This window comes from Camarhynchus parvulus, chromosome 2, assembly GCF_901933205.1.
Source record: "Camarhynchus parvulus chromosome 2, STF_HiC, whole genome shotgun sequence".
Lineage (NCBI taxonomy): Eukaryota > Metazoa > Chordata > Aves > Passeriformes > Thraupidae > Camarhynchus > Camarhynchus parvulus.
The window spans coordinates 57,315,939-57,335,030 of record NC_044572.1 but is presented as its reverse complement, the minus strand read 5'-3'; the positions used below and the strand labels follow the sequence as shown (position 1 = coordinate 57,335,030).

At 40.5% G+C, this 19,092-nt stretch overlaps 1 protein-coding gene across 1 annotated transcript in view; it reads left to right on the top strand.

Moving 5' to 3' along the window:
• ITGA9 (integrin subunit alpha 9) overlaps positions 1-19,092 on the top strand; it is a 246,282-nt gene that overhangs the window by 17,870 nt on the left and 209,320 nt on the right. Inside the window, exons 4-9 of the mRNA XM_030971864.1 lie at positions 931-1,054; positions 7,072-7,139; positions 9,399-9,528; positions 11,039-11,124; positions 13,685-13,753; positions 16,726-16,863. Of these exons, the coding sequence (XP_030827724.1) occupies positions 931-1,054; positions 7,072-7,139; positions 9,399-9,528; positions 11,039-11,124; positions 13,685-13,753; positions 16,726-16,863 (615 nt within the window). The remainder of the gene's footprint in view (positions 1-930; positions 1,055-7,071; positions 7,140-9,398; positions 9,529-11,038; positions 11,125-13,684; positions 13,754-16,725; positions 16,864-19,092) is intronic.

The following is a 19,092-nucleotide window of genomic DNA, read 5'->3' as shown; positions in this document are numbered from 1 at the left end:
ATTTGTAGCTTAGAGGCTTGGTCTGTTGGCATGGAGTTAAGCCTTAAATGATATAAATTGACACATCTACACTGACTTAAGTGTAGACTCAGACCAGCTGGAGATATGGTCTGGCATGTGCTAAGTTCAAAGCCATTGTTGTTTCACATTTCCTTTTCTTTTATTCCAAATAAATACTGAGCAGAAGCCAACTTGTGGTTTGGCTGGCAGCAATGCAGTGTTAGTTTTTGGAGCAAATGGGTTCTGAGAAGTTGTGAACCAGGCTCTACGTTGCTTGCATGTGCGCCTGTGTGTGGCAGTTGTACTGAGCAAGTGTCTGGTGAGTCCTGTTTTTCAGGATGATCTCATTCTTCACGATAAAGCTCTGCGGCTTGTCTGCACCTTGGCTAATGTTGCGACTCTTGTTGCTACAAAGTCCTTGATATTTTCAATTAAATTCACTACCAGTAACAAGGCTCAGCACATCTATCACCAGAACACAGAGCTGCCTTTCCCAGTAGAAACCAACCTTTGACTCACAAGTGCATTATTTGGTGGTTTAACCTTCTGAGTATTCTCAGTGTCTTGATTCCTGTTTTTCACCTTTTGCTGGGTTCTGTTAGTGCATCTTTAGTTAGAAAAGCTTTGCTGTCTGCAAGGATTCATGCACAGTCAGAGATTTTGAAATTTCCAGCATAGGCTCTGAGACTTCTTGTTTTCCTAGTTATATACATGTGAAGGCTGAGATCTGAGCTGCCAGGTCAGACAGTGTCCTGAGCTGCAGAAGGTAACAATGAGAAGATACTTCAGAAACAGTGGAATGTAAGGGGAGTACAATGGATTTGCGGGGTGAAGGTGATGCTGAGTGGTCCTGTTCATGCATGCTTTGCCTTGGTCAGAGTGATCTCCTCTGACTCTGTGCCAGTAACCCGTGTTATATGATCTGTTTAGGCATGTGCACACCGTTGGAAAAACATCTACTATGAGACAGAGTACATCTTGCCCCATGGCTTCTGCAACATCATTCCTCCTGACCTGCAGTCCAAAGGGAGGAAGCTCTTGCCCTGCTATGAAGGTAAGGAGTCAGGCCAGAAGTGGAGCTTATAATGTCCCTTGCTATGCTTCTAATAATACAGTAACCTTCAGTACTGATTTTTTTTTTTTTTAACGTGACTGCCTCATGGCCCAGCTGTGGTGGTGGTTGGGTTTTCGATGAACTTGGCAGAATAGCAGAATGCCTGGATTCCGTGGCTGGTAAAGTGCATGGTTGCACTTTACTGGAGGAATAGAAAGTTTCTGAGTTGTGTTTTGAGGCAGCAGCTCTCCCCTTAGGTAAATAATAAGAAGATATTGCTATGAGCTTGGCCTTTTGTGCTTCACTGTGACATGGAATAAAAATCCTGAATTATGTTGCAATCATGAACCAATTTGCCTATCTTATGGTAACACTTCCATTTTTATATTGTCATTTATCAGAAGATTGGGAAGGGGGACAGGGAGGAGGGTTACTTTCCTCACTTTGGGGTACTTTGCAACAATTTATATTAAATTGCTGCTGTGTTAAGATCTGAGTTTGAGGTGGGTACAGACGGAGGGCTTCAGCTCAGAGCTATGGATGGCTGTGCCTTTTGGTTCTGCACCAAATCCCATGTGCCATCATTTTAATTTCTCCTTCTCTAGTGCATGTGAAACTTTTACATCATGTTTCCATTTTTAAAAGACTTCAGAAGACAGAGTCTCCTTGGCCAAAAGCCATTAACTGAATAAGAGGCACAAATGTATTGTTAGGTAGAAGATATGGTATCTCCTAAGATTCTTGGCCTTGAGAGGAATGTTTTGGGGAAAGCACCCTTGCTTCCTCCTTTCTTTCATTTCTTCATTCTAGGAGCCTGAGGAAGTGGGCGAGTTTGGAGGACAAAATACAGCAGGGTTTGTTGTGGGCAAGACCTCTGATTTTACTTACTTGCTTTTAACTGTTTGCCCTCCTGTCTGTAGCCGGCAGCAGCCAGCAGCAGGCTTGCTGCTGGCATTAGTAAATTGGAGAGGGATAAGGCAGTGAGCATCCCGGCAAGTTTCTCTGTTGCTATCGAGTGGCCAGGTCCGAGCTCAGTGGCCTGTAAAGCCAGGGCTGTGACAGAACTGTGCCCATTTCATGCTCACTGTTCTGAGGTGGCTTCTCACCTTCCTCTGGGCTTTGCTTAGGAATCTGCCATTCAAACCTACACACGTTTTGGAGATGGCATATACTTGTGCATTGATGTTTTCCTGCCCTGAAACTGGTCATTATTTGATATGTGAGAAGTTTTGAGGGACTTGTACCAGCCATGCTAGCTGCTGTGCAGCAGAGTACATAAAAGCAATGTAAGCCTTCCTGTTGTGGGTACTGTTCCACTGTATTTGTCCTCCCTTGCCTCTCTGCCCTCCTTGTTAGTGTCAGCAAAATCAGGATAAGGCCTCACACTGATGTTATACACTGCAAATCATCTGATATTAACTTCATGGACATTGTGCACATGCAGGAATGCCAATGGGGCTCCCTCTGAGCCTTTGTTACTGCTCCTGCACTGCCGAAGCCATGGTGGGGATGTGGTTTCTGGAAGAGAAGAATCACTTGTGTTTATCTATGCGTCATGTTTTTGGAGTAAAACTGCTGTTAATCTGACAGGATATTTGCCAAGAATTGCTAAAAAATAGAAATGTGTGGGCCTAGTACACGTAGAGCAGCCAGCGGAAAGTTGGCAGGGTTGATGCAGTACTATGCTGGCTTAATTTCACTGCATAGTAAGGTGAAAATTGGAAGTTTGGGACTGATTTCCACGCAGCCCCCTGCCACATCAGACATGAAATCACAGTGTCACAAGGAATGGCTGCATTTGTTTACTTCTGATTCTTTAAATTTCAATAAAACAAGCTCCAAGAGAGATAGCTGTGGTATATCACACAGAGGAGTTCATTGTTTAAGGTTTGCTGTGAAATAAGTTTGCAGTCATTCTTGTAACTTTTTTCCTTCACTTTCTGGAAGAAGCAGAATAATTTTCCTCCACTGACACTGATAAATGGCTAGTGCAAAGCATCGAGTCTGAAGTGCTTCTGCACTGACAGCCTCTGTGGCCATTGCTGGGAGGCTGCCAGACCTGTGGCTGCAAACCCTGCACTAGGACACATGCCTTTGCCCGACAAGATTCCAGTGTCTCAACCTTCTCTGGATCTCACCATGTGTAAATAGGGGTAGACAGTAGCGTGCCTGCTTCCAGAAGCCTTGTTTTTAATGCAGATAAGGTGATAAGCCTCAACAGGTGAAGGGTGCAGGCCAACTGAGTGCACATCAGTGTCCGTCCATGGAGAAAATGGAAATTTCCTGACGTGGCATTGGTGCAACAGCATAGTAGTCTCAATCCATTTTATTCTTGCCTGGCTTCCCTGAAGGGGCTGACAGAAGTCTGGAATTGAGAGATAATTAGAACACAGCAACAAACTTAATAGTTAAATACAATCTCTCTGAGTAGGAACTAATCTGGTTTAGATGGGCTGGATGTGGTATAGCTGCTTTATGGGGCCACAGTCTTTCGGGCAATACTTTCAGTTGGTTATTTTTCCCAGAGTTTAAATGGCTTTCCAAAAAAAAGGAGCTGCCTCTTCATTCCCCCAATGCATTCAGTTTACAAAAAAGGATGGTTTTGTGTACTGTGAGAGGCAGTCCAGGTGATGAGGAGAGCTGGAATGGTTTCCTACTCCTCTGTGATAAGAATTGATGGTGGAAGTGGGAAAGACTGATGATCCCTTTGGTTAGTAAGGGGAACAGCACATGCTCATATTCCTTGCATCCAAAGCAAAAAGTAGTTTTTCCCATGGGTCCAAACCACATTTGGTTTTCTGGGAGCCATCAAAACATCCCTGCTTTGTGGTGGCAACTCAGTATCACAATGGTAGGTCAGAAAGATTATTACTGTTTCTTCCTAGAGTAGTGAAACACTGTAATATAGGAAACAAAAAGCTTTCAGCGCATGTGATATTTTACATCTTTGAGGATGATAGATTATTTTCTTGTACTCTGTAGCTTAGTTTATGTTATGGCATTCAAGTTTGCATAGAGCCTGGCAGAGAGTTTTGTTCAAAGAAAAAGTTGAGGGGTATTTACCTTCAGAAATGTTGCACATCAAAGCTTATTCTTTTTCCTTATGTGTTGTTTTATGCAATTACCCCATCCTCCATCTCACTTTTCTTGTAACCTGAGATCATCCTGACTGCAAACCACTGCCATCTTCTTCTCTTTTTTCCTGTATGTATTATTCATGGCACATCTTCGAAGTTGCACAGGCTGCAACCTCCTCCAGACTCAACCTTTTCGTGCTCTTTGCTGTCAGCTGTTGCTGCAGCAGTTTCATGACTTGCAGTCTCTGTAATCAGGAATGCACAGCAGTCGACAGGGAGACAAGAAAGAATAAAGAAGTGTAGAAATAACAAATTTGTCCTTGGTTGCAGTTATTGCCTGGAGCTATGTGAAAACAAATAAATTTAATGTCCTGCAAAGGTTGTTATTCAGGCATACAAAAACTGTGACCTGATACAATAACTGCACAATTTCCATCTAGTTGGCTGCTTTACTTCATGGCTGGCTGGCTGGCTATGTTGTATGAGTGACATGTGTCGCTACCATGCACTGAAGTGGAGGTGAGGTAGAAGCAATCTTGGTTTCTTCTTGGTTTCATCCCTTTTTGAGTTCATCTATTGCTTGGGAGAGGCAAAGTGGCTCTAGGGAGCAGACAGCGGTCTGTGATGCTGGGATGTGACCATCTAGGATGACTGGCACCCCTTAACCATGGATGCATGGGTGGAAAGGATCTTGCTTGGATGTGGAGGCAGGTGTACATCACTGCAGATGGGAATTAGGGGAGCAGATAAGAAGGGGTAGTTTTGTGCTGAAAGGGTTAGGCAGAAATCCAGGAGCCTAGTGTCTGTCTGTACTGTGCTGCTGGCTTGTTGGCGAGGACTATATCTCTCTTGATTCCCCCTGAAATTGGTGTGCTGATCTCTCCTCTGTGTCACTAGAGCTTTAATTTCTCAAACAGCACCAATGTCTGAGGTGTTTGGGCCTCCATGCTTACATTTCCACTTGTGAAATGTCATGACCTTAGCAGTGAAGACTGAAGCAAATAGATCCTGAAGACAGGAAGAAAGCAAATGTCACCCCAGACTTCAAAACGGGCAACCAAAGAAGCCATTCAATATTTCAGCCTTCTCTGCAATTTCTCTTGCAAGGAGTCCCTGTTTCCACTCAGCAGTGGAACCGACATTTTCTTTAGTACCCTTTTGTTGTTGATGTATCTGAAGAAGCCCTTCTTGTTAGCTTTGATATCTTTCACCAGATTTAATTCTGAATGGGCTTTGACCTTCCTTATTGCATCATGCAAGGGTGGGGATCTTGCTATAGTGAATGCACAGCTTTTAGGACATGCACAGAATTATTTTTCAGGAAATGCTGGAGGGAGGAATCTCTCCTCCTTGGGTCTCTTAATGAAAAAAATGTTCACATTGAACAAAAAAATATTTTTCCCCAGGCAAGTGCTGGAGAATCTGTATGTGGGGAGTTAGCAGTTCAGAACCCCAACACTTGCTGAATAGCTATGGGCTAATATGGCCTTCAGTTCTCAGTGAAATTGTCATTTCACATGGGTTACCATTAGGAGACTCAGCTGTGCTTCTGGTCTGCTGGGATGCATATGACTTTGGCAGGACCTTACCTTGGCCAAGAGTGTTGGGCATTTGGACTGTAATTTGTGGATCAAGTCTCTATTCTGCATGGTGTTTCCAGCTGAACTTCTCCCTGTGCAACTGGTATGACCTCAGCAAATGTCTGAAATTCTGAACATCTTTATGATGTTAGGAAGAGGCTCTATGTAGTACAAAAGGGAGAATGGTGTGTGTGTACATATGTCTACATAAAATATTTTGCAAGAAGGCAGCATTTTTTATAATTAATTCCTTCTGCTCTTCAATAAGACAAAATGCAACTCCAAAGGAACTTGCTTGGTTCCAGAGGCAGTTTGCTCATCAATTTCATTATAATTAATAAAGCTTAAAATTAAAAAAAAAGTTTAAAAAAATTTCACAGTTATCAGGTTATATGTTAAATTGTTTCTGAACAGGAATTACTGTAATATACAGGAAGTAGTGATAGTATGGTAGATATTTGAAAATAATGCTCTGGAAAAAACTGGAAAGGCTCTGATCCAGCTGTAAGTTTCAAATACTTCCAAGATGAAAATATTTGAATTAGGGTGGGGTGGAAAGGGATTTTCTTTTTTTTCTCTTTTTCCTTCTCCTCACCGTGAACTTAATGTATTCTTAGAAATATTTATTTTCTCATCATCAAAGAGATAAAGTAAAAATGCCTCAGGTTTGAGAGGGCAAATGATTGCTATGTAAAATCCATAAACAAAAGCTGTAGGGTGCTGGTTGAGTTCCCTGTGAACTGGGAGCTCTAAGCACGTGGCCTTGAAAAGCAGCAGAAATAAATATCCTGCAAAAGAGACTCTTGTCTGATCCAGTAGAAACACATGTCTTTTCCTCAGTCACTGTTTTCTTCCTGGAACTTGTGTCCTGACGCATCCTCACCAGAAATGCTTCTGGGCACTTTGATGACTGTCATTATAGGGGAATATCACTTTATTTCTCTGAGGTAATGGGCCTGAGAGTTAAAGCTCCTAGAGCACAGTCTGTGGCACACAGGGATGTGCATCACTTTTTGCTCCCCCCTTCTGAGCTGTGGTGATCTGCTACAGATGGCCTCTTCTAATGCATCTGTACTGGAGTGATGCTGCTGGTCTTTTCATGCTGCTGTGGTACTGCTTGTTTAGCATCTCTGTAGGGGCACTCTGGCCTCCCTCCCCAGCTGGCTCCTTGCAATACACCCTGATGTGGGTAGGTGTGCTGCATGCTGCATCTTGGTGGCTGATCCACTGATAAAACCCAGGAGCCCTGCATGCTGGTGTCTCTCCAGGCTGTGTAAGTAGAAACATAGGTGGCTCACGTGAAGAGTGTGTGCTGTCCAAGGAATGACCACAGTTTGTTTTCTTCCCTTCTTCCATCCAGAGTACAAGAAGAAGTATGGGGAGGAGCATGGTTCATGCCAGGCAGGGATTGCAGGCTTCTTCACCAAGGTGAGCCGGGACACATGCATGGAAAGCTTGGGGTGGGTAAGTGGCCCTCCTGTTGCATGTCCCAGGAGGAGATTCCCAAGTATGGCTTGGACAGTGGGCTAAGTGCTGAGAATGGTCCCTTCCTGCCAGCAAACACTCCTTTGCCTTGTCTAGTTTCTTAGGTGTCTGTTTCTTGCACAGTGACTGCACAGTGGTTCATACATATGTGCATGTGTCTCTCAAGGTCTTGGACAAGTATAAATGAATTGACTCTGGAAATGTCTTCAGGGAATATTCTTATTATGTATATCCCAAAACTTGCACAGAGGTTTCTCTGTCTGTCATTAGCTCTTCACTGTAAGTGATGATGTAAAAGTCGTTCTTGAATAATTTTGTTTATGTATGTGTACATGTGCATGAATATGATGCACATACATACAGAGGATAAACACTTTTTTTCAGTTCTGCTACAGATCTTTGTTGCAGAAAGATGGAGAAAAAAAAAGTGGTAGAATATACACAGCACAGTTGTTCTAAATACTTGACCACATTCTTTTCTGGACAGAAGTCTATCAGCCATGTTTCAGTTTTGTCAAGAATTAATTTGTTCCCTTATACTTGGATTTTTTTCTTTTGTTAATGTTTCAGGGTTGTACCTTTTTCACTTGTGTGTTTTTGGTTGTATTTTAAAATTTTTAAGAACACATACCCTCTCCTAATTATATATATGCACTGATCTACAGAATGTATTGTCCAGACTGATACAAACAGAATAAAGGTTTTCTCTTTCAGGAATTGCCTTTTGCCATTTCAGTAAACTGGGATGGCAGGCACTGTTGCCACAAGGGCACTGTCTGCTAACTGGATGTTCAGCCAGCAGCAGCTGTTTCCTGACTTGTCTGCTCTCCCCAGCCTGTTTCTGTTCCCAGGTTAAATTTTCCTTTGCTACCCTAGTTCAAAAGATACCTTTGGACTTTTATCACATCAGTCTGATGGCAGCAGGAAATGCAGATAAATGGCTTTTTGGGTCAAACAGGAGATCCTCTATCCTGAATTCAGTGCTGTGGATGGTAGTTTTTCCTGTCAGTAAGTGACCTGACAGGCATGGCCCATTACAAAGAAAAAGCTATTTCTAAGCACATGGTGCTCTTTGGTTGGATTTGTATTCCTGTCCCTGTAGTCGTATTAGGAGAATCCCCTTGTTTTACATCTCCCCCCAGCTGGAACTGGTCACCTGAAGGGGACTCGGATATGATAGCAATTTCCTGCAAGGATGGAGTCTGCCCATGGCTTTGCATTGAATGGAGATGTGAGGAAAGCAGCTGTTCAAATGTCTTCTTGGGGGATGGAGAACTTCCTGGGGTTAATGCTCCGCAGGCTTAATTTGGTCCCTTGCTGGAGGTATTTAAAACCACATCCAGGAGCAAGGTTTTTCTGCAAGGATACTGGATGTTTTGGGACAACATTTTGTGAATTTCTCTTGAATGTAAATGTACCGTGGATTTTGACTCAAAAATACTATCCATGACCATCTACCTTTGAATGCTGGATGCAACTGTGCCTGATTTCTATGGTCTTTCAAAATGTTAAATCAGTCTGGTTGTCTGTAATGCTCCCAAGCCATTTTATGATGCTACGATGACTCTTATATTCAGGTTGTCTCTCAAAGACCAGAGTGTCTGATAACAGAACTGGGCAAAATGTTCCACCTAGGAGGACATAACACACATCCTGCTTGTTGAGTGCATGGCAGCTGTTTAGCTTCACAGTTGTAAAATCAAAATCATTTGTGCTGTTTCCATCATGTTTGGTTAGTATAGCATGTCAGCCAGTATCAGGGCATGAGCTGTAGCTGAGTGATGGGTTCTGGGTGGGCTGAAGTACTTCTGGCTCTGGGTCTTCTGAAGGATGTTTGGGAAAGGCAGCAAGTAGAGAGATTTTTCAGAGAACTATCAGGGAGCAGGGATAAACTTGATGGTTAGTAAGGGATAAGCTTGATGGTTAGTAAGGTTGAGGAAAGTCTTCTGTTGCAGCAGAAGTGCCGAGCAGAAATGGACTATAAAAAGGCAGTCTGTCACTAGGGTATATGCAGTGACCTCCAAGTTTGGGAAGAAGGAAGGATACTGTCCAAATGCACGCAGAGTGGAGGTTGTTACAGATAGACTTATTATTGGTGTTTTAAGTAAATATCCTGTACCTTCTCCATTAATGTGTAAAGTTTTGATTGTTATTTTTTCCTTCTACCCTTTTCCCCACAAACCTCCATTTTTCCTGTTGTAGGAGCTGGTTATCATGGGGGCACCAGGATCTTATTATTGGACAGGAACTGTCAAAGTACTGAATCTCACTGACAACACATACTACAAGCTGAATGATGATGCTGTGATAGCCAGGAGGTACACATACCTTGGTAAGCAGCTCTCTAGTGTCACTGTGAATAGGAAATTGTCCAACAATGTGTTTCAAGGCTTTGATGCTGTAAAGTTGGTAGTGTTTGTTTCTATGGTGATGTAGAGTATTTTTATAAAAAGTGTGAAAAGAAGAATATTTGAATTAAAATGATACTTATCTGGAAGCAAAGAAACATACAAAATACTCAGTTTTTCTGACCTTGTTCTAGCACCCTCCCCCACATTTTGTTGTAATTTTTTGGACTAATATAGGAAAGGCATTTTAACAGCACACTGGATTGTGGTGGGCTTCTTAACATTCTTGCCTTTGCCCTGTAACAGGCAAATTATTTGTTACTAGTTGAACTGCATGTCTACTTACATGTGCCTTTAAAATGAGTGCAACAACTAACTACGGAATTTGTATTGCAGATGCATTTATTTCAACAAAAATAACACACTCTAAATGTGTTATTGGCAACTGAAGGAAGTTGTAAAGGTTTGGATATAGGTACATCTTTAACTCAATTGGTTTTACTTGCTCTAAAACCAGCTAATGTCCTTGAAATGCTTAATTTAGAGGCTTCCGCTTAATCTGAAGTGCCTAAGACTGTTGAGACCTAGAAGGCATTTCAGCAGGTTGATACTGTTTGACTAAAGTCTTGCACTGACCTCTCATTGTCCCCTTAACCTTTAATATTTAAGAAACCGTAATTTTGTAGATACTGCTTGGTGATAGCTAAATGAAGAGTTAATGTTTACCTGTTTGCAGACATAAATACATTTTGCCACTGATAGGCTTGAACTATAGGGTTTACTATGTTGATGAGAGCCTCATAATTTGTAGCAAAAGAGCAAGGCAAATACAAAAGACCCTTAGAAGGAAAGCTACTCTACTCATTTTTATTTAATATATATTATATTAATATATGAAATAAAGCTGAATCTTTGATCCTTTTCTTTCAAGTACACTTTTTTTCTTTGATATATGGTCCCATTTTTCTCCTTGCCTAGAAAAAATCTTTTTAAGCTATTGACTTCTCTTTGCTTAATATCCTTTTCTGTTTCCCCCAATGAAAAAGGAACATGATTTTCCAAGCCTTCCTGGGCAGTGATTTTATCCAAAGGAGGACAATCCTGTCTGATCCAAGTGGGACTGTTGCTCTTTGATATGATACTTTCTCAGTGGTCATATGATTGCTTTTCTCTTTTTGTGTATGCCTTTTCCTGTTTTACTGCTTCCCTCTCTTGACTTGCAGTTGGCAAACTGCTCCCAATACGAGCTCCTCGTGTCCCTTGGTCATGTCCACACACATGGCTTTCCTTGTCTCAGCTTTTGGAAGGGTACTGGAGGGTGCACTTTCATTTCCCTTCCCCATGAACTTTTGAACAGAATATTGGTCCATCCTGAGCAGAAAGGTTGTTGAACTCTTAAGTACAGCCCTGGAGCAGGGAAGCCTTATAAGCCTGATCTGTCTGCTTGATCTGTTTTCCTGTCACAGTTATTTATTTATTTCATTTACTACTCAGGATATGCAGTGACAGCAGGTCATTTCTCTCAGCCGACAACGACTGACATTGTAGGAGGAGCTCCCCAGGATGGAGGCATCGGAAAGGTGTGGCTCTTTATCAAACAGTAACGTGGGTTGGATGCAACACTGCATGAAATGTAATACTGATTCAGTTCTAACACGTATGAGAAGACAAGAATTTTTTGTCTGCAGGGTAGTTTTGAGCACTGAGCAGGGGAGAGATGAGGTAGTTTGGTGAAGCTGTCAGATTTTCTCAACCTGTCCTTCCTGATGCATTGCATGCTTTGCCCTTCTTCCCTCTCTTTCCCACCCAGTCCTTACAATACTCATTTTAATGAGACACAGACAAGATCTCTTTCACACTGCTTTTGTTTAGGTTTGGGTATTACTTAAAACTTTCCTAGAAATGAAAATACTTGTAAAAGAGAATTTGTCTTCTGCTTCTTTATTCACACATTTGACTATTTCAGTATTTACTTCAAGATAACATCTCTAGTAGAATAAGATTAGGTGATTTGATGCCATTTTTAAGCTTCATAATACTTTGATGTTTAGTGCATTAGAGTCTGGGTTTTTGCCAGCTATACCTAGAAATCTTGGTGATAGTCTCTTAAGAAGGAAGGAAACAAGAAAGATCTTCCTATGGGCATATACAGGTTCAATGTCTCAAAGATGTAAACAAGTGAATGGTTAGATGGAAATGGCTAGTGAGTTAGGCAAGCCTGGCTCTCCTGTGCTGAGTATCCACATGCTGTTGGAGAAGCTGGTTGAGGGTGAGCACTGTGACCTCTTACACTCTACTAAACGAAAGGTGGAAAAAGTGGGAATGGGGAGAGGGAGATAAGGAATGTAAGGGATCTGCTTTTGTCTCTCTTTCTTCAAAATGCGATCCTTTTGGGGCATTCCTGTCACCACTTGCTTGAGCAGAGATATCCTGCAGCCCCCTACCATCTTCCTACCTTTGGCTCTCATGCTCTTTAGTGACATGAGTTGTAGCTGAATCATGCTGTGAGAAGTCTTCACTACCAGGAACACTATCTTGTTTAGGCAGATTATTTTTGATAGTGACCATGTCCTGGGGGAGCAGTGCAAGGGGAGGAAATGGGATAAAAGTAGAGGATGAACTTGTTACTTACGCCTGATCTGACATGGCTAGGGTATACAGGAAATAGTAGCATCACAGTTGCTACTGAGAAGACATCTGCATGAGAAAGACATAGCTTCCTTATCCCGGGTGTTCTGTTATGGCTGCTACAGTGCACCTTCCTTCCAAGCTGCTTTTTCTGTGGAACAAATTTAATTTCTCTACAAGGAGGAGGGTGTGGAAACACACCTGCTAGCAAGAGAGCCACAAGAAAGAAGCTGGCTCTGTAGTTTAAAGACTACGGCTCTAGTCTCTAAAGCTTACACTATTCTCCCTTGGCATGGGATGCGGGTAGCAGGAACACATGGCAAAGTGTCAGTAAGAAGTGCTGAATACAGAACATTACAATGAGCAGTCCTGTTGTGCTTTCCAAATACTCTAATAAGCTGATCTTTTCCATTTCTCTGATAGAAAGTGATTAGCATTGTCACACCTTTTCACTTAAATTAAAGCCAAGATTCTTAATGAGACTGGGTCATTTCTCCAAAGTCACAAAGATTGTCATTATTTAAGATTGGGTTTGGAGTTGAGACACCTGGCAACATGCTGTTGGTGCTAAACATGCCACTGCTTAAGCCAGGGAGTCCTGTTTGCCCAGTATAGAGCAATTGTCCACAGTAAACCTGTGCTGTGTTCTTGACTGAAAACAGCTTTGAACTCTGTCTCACCACCTGTTAATAATTCACCACATTCCAGTGTTTGGCTCTTCCACATGGCCTTGGAAGTAAGAGATCCTCTGTCCTACAAACTGTGTGAGCACCTGCTAGGAGGGAGTCTGTTAAATGCCACAGGAGTCTCAAAGACTGAACCAGTCTTTCTGTTGAAGGGAATCCCTTTCTACAAGCCATGTACTTCCCATCTGAAATTTTGGTACAAGATGTGTTCTTGAACTTGAATCATCAATACTTTTATCCCTGATGATTTCCAGATTAATAGTTTCTCCTGTGGAAATGAGCAATGAATAGGCTGTATTTGAAGACTTTTCTGATTTAAAAATTGCTTCAGACAGAAACAGTGGAAATTTTTGTGGGTGGTCTGATTGGAATTTCTACTCTCACTGTTGAAAGCATCATGAAGTTTGCAATGCAGTATGTGCAGGCACGTTTTCTTGATAAGTGAACACTAGATAAAGGAAGGGGAGCAGGGTTATGTGTTCTCAGTCTTTTGCCCTACTTATTTTCAGACAGTCTCCAGATGCCACTTATTTGAGAGTTGTAAAGTTGCCTGGCTAGGTGCTTTTAAGTGCACTCATGTGCATATACATAAGTGAATCAAAAAAAGTAGGCAACAAGATAATATTCCAGTGTTTCTTATGACAAGCCTGTGATTTTTCAGGACAGTGGAGAGCTCTGTGTCATCTTTTAAAAGAAGACTGACCAGTAAAGTGGTCATGAACTTGGATTCTGGCAATAGTCATGATCATGATTTAGATATTATTTAGAAAGCACAAGTGCTTCATAGTTAGTATTGGTAAACTTTTTTTCTTTTTTCACCTTTCAGGTTTATATTTTCAGAACAGACAGACAATCAGGCTCTCTAATAAAGATTTTTCAGGCTTCAGGAAAAAAGGTGAGCATTTATATATGTGTGTTTTCTACTAGGAGGGGGGTAGAGGGGGTCGGAAATAATGGTAGAGTCATCTCGGAGCATCATTTTCATTCTACTTCTTCATAAGTTGTCCAGCAAACCCTCCCGGAAGAGCTAAACCTATTTTACAGATCAGCTGTATGCCATTTCTTCAGTAGCAGTCATGACTGCAATGTCTACTCAATGTTCATGTGACTGAAATAGAAGGTCTTGCTGGAAATTGTAATAGTGGTTCTCTTTAGTTTTATGTGACTGTAGCAGTACCTCTGAGATGTGGGAAATCTAGTGAAAATGTTAGTGGGATCTAGCTTCTCCACTGTGGTGTTATGTTTGAATGGGGAACAGTTTGTGTTCTTCATTTGGGGGCTTAGTGGAGCTGTATTGCAGGAGAAACAAAATGGACAGTATGTCTAGCTATAGGTAACAACAAAAAATGCTTTATTTAGGAATAACGTAGTGATTAAATGATACCTCTTATCTGGAGTCTCCTGTGTTCTTCTGGAAGGAAAAGAAATTAAAAAAAAAAGGTTTCTGGAGGCTCTTGGCTCTGGAAAGACCTGCTACCCTCAGGAGGAGCTAAAGTGTTTACTTGTATCCTCAGGTTAGAGTGTTACTATAACTGGTTATTTTTTTCCCAGCAAGAGACAGTTGCAGTATTTAAAAACTGTCCTGGAATAGGGGATGTTAGTTTACTGAATTTAATGAAAAAAATTTAATGAAATAAACCCCAAGCATGTTTAGGTGTGTGGTGTGACTTGTATTTTGGGGCCTCTCCAAAATTTTACTTTCTCTGCGTTAGCAGAATTACAGACATCTTGAAAGGAAAAGACCTCGCAGTTCATCCAGGGCATCTCCTGTGTTTGATTGCTTCCTGTTAGTTTCTTTCCCTGTTGAGTTTTAAATGTTTCTAAGGATGTGCTTCTGACTATTTATGAACCTAATAAACAGAGCCATCAGAAAGTTTCCAGGTCTTAGCCAAAAGTTTTTCCTTTTCAATTTAATTGCTTTACTCTTATACGTAACTTAACTAATCAAGTATTTACATCATTCAAGTACTTCTAGGGCTGTTTTTCATTAGCATCTTCTTCTATAAATTCTCTAAAATCCAAATGAGAATTTTATTTTAAAAAGAAGGCTGTGCTAAATCACCTTTTTTGTTTGGTTGTTGTTTTTTCTTTTGTTTTGTTGTAGAAGCAAAACCAGACCTGCTCAGCAATGAGCACGGCTTGGAGAGCTCACACCAATGAGCTCTCATAAAATGCTATATCCTCCCCAGTGGTGTGAAAGTTCATTGCTCTGACATTCTTGGTAGGCAGATATGAACAGCAGGCCAGTTTCTTCCTTCTTTTTTTATTAATGCAGGCTGAACTAGGAAATCAAATGCAGACAAAAAAAGAAAAATCAGTACCTTGTTACAAATGTTAAGCTTGCAAACTTCAGTTTCTTACCTGAACTGTGAACACTGTGAACTCACCCACGCTGCAGACATACCATGTTACAGTTAAGTAAATAATAGCTTTTTCCTGAAAATTGCCTGAATACATAATAAAATGCTTTTCATAACTTTTGTTCTTTACCCATGAGAAACCTACCCATGAGAAATTTCTTTTAAAACCTTTTTGGATTAAAAAAATAAATAAAAAATCCACAAGGGAACTTAAGCTACAAAATAACTGGAATGAAATAATATTTGAGGTCTGACTTTAAACCCACAGAAGCACAAAAAATCTGCATTAACAAACTGAAATGCTATTCTTCAATCACCATTGCATTATATATTTAGTAACTTTTAAATCTTACAGACTGCATAGAATAGAGTTGCTGCTGCCCATCTTCTAGCATGTCCAATACTTCAGGTTCATGAATGTTAACTTAAAGGCATGGAGGTCAAGCATCTGCTATGAGGGGTGCAAAAGCATTCAAGAACATAAATAATTATTCCTTTAACCTCAGATTTTCCTACTTTGTAGAAAACAGCACTCAATTTCAAATATGAAGTGGCATCTTCCCCAGTTTCCTGCTGAAGCAGCTTTTAATTTTGAGGCTATAGTTTGTAGTTGGTTTCAAAGAGTATGCCTTATGTTACCTTAGCAGAAGTGAATGAAATAAGGGTGAAACATCATTCTTGCTTTTGGTTTCCTTCTTGTGTTTAAATGTGTTTTGAAATTTGTAATGTGGGTTCTGACTGGGAGATAGTCATCAATGTTCACCCATATTAAAAAATCATGAAGTGAAATTAATGTATTTCTTTATTTTAAGCAATTAAGTTTATCAAACAATAAGTGGAAATTGAAAGTGGTTTACATTTGTTCTGTATCAACTGAAAAGCTTTTATTGAAAGTCTTTGTTTCTGTTTCAACTTACCTGCCTGTACATGAGAGGAAAGGCAATGATTGTGACCCACAACCAGTATGCTTTTTGACAGTGATTTATACAAAAAAACCCAAGTAGAATAGGGAAGGATAGTCTGTAATCAAGAGGTAATCTTAGATACCTGTTTTCATGACCTCTTGCCTGTTCTTCTTTTTTTCTTTCATTATTTCTTTAAGGTATCCCCAGATCATCTGTGGTGCCCAACTTCAAGGAACTTTGTCACTGGGCATGAATAATCACTGTCCAGGTCTGGTCTGGGAAACTCATTTTACCCCTTCCTAGTTTTAAGCATTTGACAAGCAAAAGCTAGTCTAAGAAAGCTCTTTAATTATCTCACTTAAGTATGTCCCAATGTATAACTTCTGTTCTGTTGGTAAAACATCCAGGCTTGATGCACTATTATAGGAAAGTGTTTTCATTTCTGCCAGAATTATTCCTAAACCTTTCTCTTGGGGATAAAGCAGCAAGTCATCATGTGAAATTAAAAGAATAACCAAGTCAAACAAAAACCACGCCTATATGATTTCCTGCTGTGTGTGGGCAGATACTGAATGCTTTGTTGTGACTCAACTTGGTTACAGATGGGCTCTTACTTTGGCTCCTCCTTATGTGCAGTTGACCTGAATTCTGATGGTTTGTCAGACTTGCTGGTTGGAGCACCTTTGTTTTCTGAGATCAGAGATGAGGGTCAAGTCACAGTCTATATCAACAGAGGAAATGTGAGTATGTACAGGAGGTGATTTGGTAAGGGATGAGGGTGTGGGTCCCTGGCAAGGTAATGCTTATGTCCTTCCAGCACTGCATGGTGAAACTTGATGTTTGAAATAGATGGGGCTCTGGATGTCTCTAGCAAACCATGAAGTCACAGGAAGACTCATCTGGTATCGTAGTTTGCCAGATGCCAGCCCAAATTCATCACAGACCTGTAAATCTTTCAAGGAGATCTGAGAAAGTCTCTGATTGTATGTTGAAACTTGGTGGCATTTGTGGCTTTATGTGGATTTGATGCCAAAACCAAGTAAGAGTCAGCAGCCTTGACTGAGTTTCCTTTGTGTTTTGAGTGGTCACTAAACCTGAAACACAAATTGGAACACAAATATCTGAGGATTGAGGAAGAGGAAAGAAAGGAGAGGTTGAATGAATGTTACTTTCACATTATGCCCCATATAAAGGTTTTAGGGGAGGTTCTTATCAGCTGTTATTGTTGGATTTCACATGACGTAACAACAGTCTTGGAAAAGTCTGAACTTCGTTGCATTGGCTAACCAAGGCCATTCTTAAGTTTTATTTATAGGAAAACAGTGGTTGTTTATATACTATGAAATATTTAATATTCAGGTCCTAAAGCTGCTGTCTTAAAGGAAGAGTTGTTATGGACTAAAATTAAATAGGTTTATATTTAGTGAACTTTGAGTTTATTTATGCTAGACTTCAAATTTACCAGAAGTCCTAGCATTTAGGAGACCTGAGAAGTGTTTTTACCACAATTTTTTTTATTACTGCTTCTTTAATTGAGTTCTACTTTTTCAGCTTTATCCACAGGAGGTTCCACCTTTTATGTTGCAGAGTTGCTGTTGGGTTCTAGTGATAGGGTCCAGAATGCCAAACAGATAGTCAGCATTTCCTGCTCACAGTGAGAGTACACATGAGTTAATGTTTATCTTCTATAAAATAGTCAAGAAGCTAGTATGAGTTTCTTATACTCCTGCACCAGGAGTGTTAGAATTACTTGCACAAGCAATGGCTTGCAGGATTGTGGGCTTTATTTTAGCAGTGGACATTTTAAACTTTGTTTTGATGCCTTTTCCTTGGTCCCAAACAATTAAGAGCCAGACACAGTTAAGGGATAAAGGGTTTTTACCTTCGAATTTAATAAGGATCCTTATGGTGCCCCACTTTGCCAGGGTGGAATGTGCCAAAATGCACACACCTGATAGATCATGTACAATTTTATAGACTTTACAAATGACCATATCTACCATATCTAACAAAGATGCCCCAATGAGAGGCTTGAATGAATAGCATGATATCTCCCCATCTTGAAGAATTCCCCCCTGGATGGACCTAATCTTAATTTACAGGATGTATTTTAAAGAGGACCTTGGTTTCTCAACATAGCATAGTGTTTTCTGGCCTCCAGCTGTGAGGTCTCTAGGATGTTTGGTCTTCTGGCCTAACAGAATACCAGGACTATGCTGAGTTATCAGATGTAAGGAATTACAATAGTGCATGCTAAGAGCACTGAGAATACATAAAAGGTATAGAAAAAAAAAGGCAAAAATCATAATGGCATCAGTTTCATTCTGCTAGCACCATTGCTTAAAAAGTTGTTGCAGAGGATCAGAGAAAACTGTATTATAAAACAAGCACGCATAATGATGCTACATTTAAAACACTTATATTTTGCCCTTTTCTGTGACAACTGCAAATAATTGAGTCACACATACAGGCCTACCTATCTTCTATCTGTTGTGTTTCAATTTCATTATTGGGGATTTTCTCGAAGTCAGCAACTCCTTATAGCTGAGTAAAAGATTTTAGTACATGTTCCAGAGAGTAGCTTATTCTCATTCACAAAGGAAGCAAAACCAAAACAACCCTGAGGTGGGTACAGACTTAGACTGTGTAACTAAATTTTTTTTCTTGTGGAAATGTTCATTTCCCCTGAAGAGAAGACAGTAAGAAAATAAATCTTACGTATCTGACCAGAAGGTGGGTGGACAAGAAATACCAGCGCCATATAAGGCTTTTCACGGCATAGCAGTACAAAGCTACCTAATTTTCAACTTTTCTCAATCTCTTTTTTTCATTAAATATATTTCCTTATTCTTAATTTAAGAAGGCTTTTGGAGGACTTTGCTTTAATCCTTCTGTCCTGTACTTAAAATGTTTTCAAATCCAATTATTAAATGTTCTTTGCTTAGGAAAAAATACTCCTTAGCTTGCTA